This window comes from Pteropus alecto, unplaced genomic scaffold (assembly GCF_000325575.1).
Source record: "Pteropus alecto unplaced genomic scaffold, ASM32557v1 scaffold129, whole genome shotgun sequence".
Lineage (NCBI taxonomy): Eukaryota > Metazoa > Chordata > Mammalia > Chiroptera > Pteropodidae > Pteropus > Pteropus alecto.
This window is the reverse complement of record NW_006442597.1, coordinates 274,710-280,709: the sequence shown is the minus strand read 5'-3', so window position 1 is coordinate 280,709 and position 6,000 is coordinate 274,710. Positions and strand designations below refer to the sequence as shown.

At 35.7% G+C, this 6,000-nt stretch overlaps 1 protein-coding gene across 2 annotated transcripts in view; it reads right to left on the bottom strand.

Moving 5' to 3' along the window:
• Positions 1 to 409: 409 nt before the first annotated feature.
• MFSD14B (major facilitator superfamily domain containing 14B) overlaps positions 410 to 6,000 on the bottom strand; it is a 92,221-nt gene continuing 86,630 nt past the window's right edge. For both annotated transcript variants that reach the window (XM_006922789.3, XM_025040450.1), the window contains exons 10-12: positions 4,729 to 4,826; positions 2,848 to 2,990; positions 410 to 2,139 (exon numbers count right to left, since the gene is read on the bottom strand). In XM_006922789.3, the coding sequence (XP_006922851.1) occupies positions 1,900 to 2,139; positions 2,848 to 2,990; positions 4,729 to 4,826 (481 nt within the window). In that variant the 3' untranslated portion in view covers positions 410 to 1,899. The remainder of the gene's footprint in view (positions 2,140 to 2,847; positions 2,991 to 4,728; positions 4,827 to 6,000) is intronic.

Sequence of the window (6,000 nt, the reverse complement as noted above, 5' to 3'; positions counted from 1 at the left end):
TCTGTCCTTTTGTGACTAGCTTACTTCACTTAGCATAATGTCTTCAGTGTTCATCCATGTTGTAGCATGTGTCAAGACTTCCTTTCTAAGGCTGAATAAATATTCCATTGTATGTAAATACCATATTATCTTTATTCATCCAACAATGGACACTTGGCTATTGTGAATAATGCTGCTAATCAACATGGGTGTACAAATATTTGTGTTCCTGCTTTTTTTAAAAAATAAAATAGTTATAATCTGTTTTTGAAGGGAGATTTTGGAGGAAGTTTATTAAAAATGAAACTTTTTTGAAAACACACATATATTTTACATTAGCTTAAGGACTTGCAATTTATTTTAGTTGAAAGCCAACCAAGAGAACCCAAAGATCAATGGTACTGTTTGCTTTAAAGAAACACAAAAGACATAAAAGTAACCATTGTAAATTTATTATGATTAGGAAGCTTAACTTAAAAACCAACAGCGTAGTAAAAAGATATGTTATTTCTCTTCATAGCAGAACAGGTTTCAAAATATATCTTCTTTTAAATGTATTTAATCAGTACATAATCTTTTATAAAAGTTGTATATATTTTTCTGTCAATACTTTCATTACATTTATAAATACAAGATTTACACAGCACTCCATCAAAAAAAATTAAAACTCCTTACAAATCTCTACATATATTTCATATCTATAAAACTTTCAAAGAAGTGCTCTGTTAAAAGTAGGCCCCAGTTAATGATTCATTTACCAGTGCAGCAAAATACATATAAATCTGTAAAATTTTCTTTGTCCATAAAACATCTCAAAAAACTAGCAAGACACTTATGAAACTGAGTTCACCCAAACCATCATATTTTAGAAAAGAATCTGATGTGCATAGTCCCATGAGATTCATCAGCTGGATAAATAGAAATAAAGATCTACTGAAAACAAATACATACTACACAAAGCAGTTAAGGCAGAAGTATGATGAATGAGAAAAACTGAGAAGTAGGACAAAGGAGATATGGGAAAGAACAAATAGTAATAATGCATTATATGAGTCTGAACTTAGATATAAACTCTATTGGTATCCAGTTACTAACCCTCATCCTCCCTTAGGAATGTTTATATTGTTGAAAACTTTCTTAGATGCACCCTCCAATTTCTATGTTGCTACCAAAATGCTTTATGTGTGTTTTCTTTTATAAAATCACCTTGGATTTAACCAAGACACTAGGGTCCAGGAATCTGAATTGCTAGTTCTTCATGATTTACATTTATATAAAAAATTTCCTTCAATGGTAAAGGTTATCACTGATTTAACATCCAGAGGTGTATATGCTGAATTTCATTCTAGCCGAAAATATTAAGTAGAGACAAGGAAAGAAGAAAAAGACTAGGTTTTTGTTTGACTTTTGAATGAAGGCAATAGATCCCTGATACTGAGTGACTCTTGGAGCAGCCACTCATCAACACTTATGGGCTAGATGGGCACTTTTCAGAGAAAACAGGAAGAAAGAAAACAAGAAAGGATTCTTTATCTCGAATCCTACACCTTCTACTGAAAAGGACATGGAAAGACTGCTGTCACTCGTACTGTAGAGGCATTAAAGGAAAGCCATCCTTTCTAGCAGAGATACGATTTTTTCTATTTGAGTTTCAAAGTTTGGACTCCAGATAACTTTGAGATTTGCACACTATTTGCAGGAATGTATTTCAAATATTAACTTGTTCTAATGTACAAATGGAAAAGAAATGAAGAAAAGAAACAGGAGGAGGAAGAGGAGAGAGGCAGAGGGTCGCTTATCAAATTTGGCCCTGAAGGATGCCACTAGCGTCTCACCTCCAGCACCATGAAGTTTCCATGTGGTATGGCTCTCCAATGATTTTCAGAGACGATGTGTGCAGAATCTCCTTTTCTACCTAGTTTATAGCTCAGTGCACTGATTCCCAGGATCCTCGAAGGAAGAGAGCTCCCAGATGCTACTGTCTTGTAACAGTGGCTCAATGTCCTCATTGCTACCCCGTTCTGGGGTGTTGGTCAGGTTGCTGCTATGTTTTTGAATTCCGCCGCCTTTATTGTATTCAGGGATGAATAAGGCAACTAGAAAAGACATAAGAACTATACATGCCCCAAATAAAAATGGTGGGCCTGGGATGACAGCTCCCTGATGGGTGTGGGAAACAAATAGAGATAAAGAATTTGGTTAGTTTTTTCAATACAAAATTAGTTCTAGATGACCCAAAAAACCCACACAACCTCAAAGTGAATCATTTTCTTATAAGCAAAAGTTTCATTAAGTTTCAAGGCCAATTCTAGTAGAGCCTAGTGTTTGCAATATGACAGAGGGAAACTAATCACTGCTTTTTCACCACTTCTCAATAGTTTAGTCATACCTGTAAGTAACAGTTGTTTATCTCTAATTCCATTTTATAACCTCAGTTCACGCGTTCTGTGCACGAACATTAATTCTAATTTTGTTCAGAAATCTATGCTAAATATCACTTAGAAAAAAGGTGAGAAAAATTCCAAATAAAGAGTTGAAAAAGAACTCTATCTAGCTCACTTTCTAGCTGGAATTTTAGGTCATTTTATATTTTACTTGGCCTGAGTTTTACCAAGGACAGCACTCTGATCAGAGTAATTGTGTAAGTTGAGAACAGAATCTGAACAGAGTTAAGGCAAATCTTTTACATAACATATTAAATCACTGAAATGATCCCTCCCCAATCCCAGGAAGTACTGAACACAGTACCTACTACTGTCAAATAAAACAATAATATTATACAAATAACACTCTCCAAATTTAAGGTCAGAAGATTTTTGCTATAGTCAGACATAATCATTATTATGAAACTAAACATCACCAAATTACCTGCAGGGCAGCATAGTTAGAATTCAATTCTGGTTCCAACTCAGTCAGTTCCACGTGAAACATGTAGAATATGAAGCCATATAGTGCTGGCCCCAGGCCATTACACAGTCCTCTTATTCCAGTTATGATCCCCTGGGCAACACCTATGTCAGAACAAAGACGGAACACAGTTTTCTCTGAAAAGCATCTCGAGATTGAGGACTAAACAGTACTTTCTTAGAAACTATGGTATACTGATTCAGCAGGGCTGAGAAGTCTGTGCTGAGAAAAGTAGGTTAGGGATTTCACTCACCATATTTTCATTGCACAAATGTTTTCTTGGTCTTACCATATCCTTTTAATGTTATCACCCTGTGCCCTAACATCTATAAGGAGATGAAATGACAATGATATTTCTGAAATCCTTTGGTAATGAATTTCCCCCATAACAAACTTTAATATTCTCCATTTACAGGCAATTTCCACTTTTCTGTGGATTAAGATTTCCTGATCTACTCATTTGATGGTGCTTTTACAATAAAAATCTGCCCTTTGCCGTCTGCAGTCCATGCGAGTCCACAGCAATCCTGATGCTGTGTGGTCCGGGCACCTCCAGGCAGACTTGTTCCTCATTGACCTCTGCATTTCTGATGCAATTCCCTGCAGACCTGCATTGAAAAATCCCAGAATTCCCAATTTCTAGATATCTTTGGTTTCTAACGTGGCAGGTAAAAAATTAGCTTGAACCATATAAATAGCATGTTTCTGAAATTCAAAAATGGTCAATGATAATTCAACCTAATACAGTGTTATAATTTTGTATGCCAACATTTAGAAACATCTGTATCAATATGTATAAGCATAAAAAGAGCCCAAGAAAATTTATGCCATGAAAGACAGAATAGTGTCTGTCAGACACCAAGCAGTGCCCATCCTTTACAGATGACCCGACTTCACTTTAGTCACAATACCTCCCAAGGATATACAGCCAGCTGAGTTACCATAGCTAGGGTAATACAGAATTTGTGGCCTAGTGACACTATTTTAAAATGTGGACATAAGATGGCTGATTTCTGATGTGGAAAAAAAGGTACAATAACTATCTTACAATCTAGATTTTAAAAAAAAACTTTTTAAAGAGCTCTAAGGCATTTAAAAATTTTTTCCTTTTATAATTCACTACTTCCTGATTACAGTAAGGTGAGCTATTAGGAGATGAAGGAAAATAATTGATTCTGGTAGTGGAAACTGCCTAATAGGGAAGCCAGAGGCAGAAGAAGGATGAAGTAAGAGTCTACATAGTAGAGTGCTACTCTTCACAGTTGTCTTAATTTTGTCTCTCACTCTGCATTCAATTATCAACAATACACGGATTTATTTTTCCTTTATTGTCTCAAAGAATCATTTCTGAAATTAAGCTAGTGGACTTTGAATGATTCCAAATTAAAGAAACTTTAGTGATTATAGTGATTAAATAGCTCATTGTATTATTAATGAATTTATCATTATTTAAAAGACATCTGTTAAATTTTTTTTAAAAGAGATGTAATCTTTTATTTCCTTGTTTCACAAATAAAGCTGGCTGTGCTGGTGCCATCTGTTATTATTAGTCTAGTTAACTCTGACGTTATTACATAAAAGAGGAGTCAGAACTGGAAAGAGAAAATAGTCTATTTCTACTTTTTAGTATTCTTAATTGTTGAGTCCAGTTTTAAAACATACTCAGGAATGAAAACAGAATTTTCCTATGTGCCAAAGTAAATAGGTATGATTGTTGAGAAAGGCCTACATGGCTGTCACCTCCTGCCCTGTTGATGTGAAGAGAGGCTCAGAGCTGCTCATGCTTCTGGAAGGTATGTCTCACCTGAAGGAGGAAAATAAGAGAGGGGATGGTGACCTCACCTTGCTGATCTGACTCTGCATTCTGAGAGACGAGGGCACTGACTGCTGGAAATGTGATGCTGGACATGGCAGCCACGGTCCCTGCTGCCCACATCATCCTGCAATGACAGGACAGGCTGCTGTCAGGCGGCAGGCCAGCCCCAAAGAGCTTGTTGCTTACAGTACAATCAGTGGCAAAAGCATAAAATGCCTTCTGTTTTTTCAAGTTAAGTTGTATTTAATTTTTCCTCTTTAAAAACTGATTTTTTTTTAAAATTTGGAAGATTATATGTCACCTTCTTAATACTAATCACTTCACAGGATAGGAAAGTTTCAATTCTTTATTTTATCTCTTTCAAAATTTGTTCTTCCTGGCTTCCCTATTACCATCTTTAAACATAAGCTCAACGAAGTTCAAAAAGATTTCTTGTTTTCATAAGTCTCATATTTCCCCCACCAATTTCCTACTTTTTCTTTGTACATCTCCAAGGCTCACATTCACACTGCTTTTGTGCTGCTCGGTTTGCTATCTTCCAACAAAGTATCACGTGCCATCAACAAAAAAGAAAAAACTAGAAACCTGGAAGTGCAGGATGGCATCCTGCAGACTTCCAAGCCTGCTTTGGACTTTTGTCTTTTTCTCAATGAAATAGACTTAAGTGTGTGTCAGTATTAAGTATGAGTGAGAGGAGTGTGAGGCCACAACTGGGCTTAAGGGGATGGCTGACACGCACATGCTTACTGAAAAGGAAAAACCCTTCAGGTTGACAAAATCTTTTTAATATAGCATGAGCTTGACTGAATCAGCTACTGAACCAAAGTTCATAGGACTGAAATCTTAAAGAAGAAGAAATAACCACTGACCTCTAAGGCATTTCTAGTTTCTCTAAACTATGTCATGTATACTAAATGAGAATTAACTCTAGTATTTAAAATGGAATATGAACTCTGGTATTTGGATCAAGGCACATGGGGAAACTTGCTGCATAACAAAACAGCACAGAGGATTCTTTTTGCTTCTTCTGATTTCAGGGTTTATTTCAACCTTCCTATTTATGGGAAGCTAATACACAAGCATTCATAATTGTCTCAGGGTACACAAGATTTTGGAAGAGATCTTAGGAATCATTTAAGTCAAATGCTTTATGTTATAAATGTTATGTCTCTGCCCAAGGTCACTCAGCTAATTGTGGACAGCGAACCCTAATGTCATTTTTCCTTGATTTTTTTTTTTTTTTGGACTATATATGATGTCCCTAAAAACTGACAAATGTGTTTAAAAGGTAGATATAA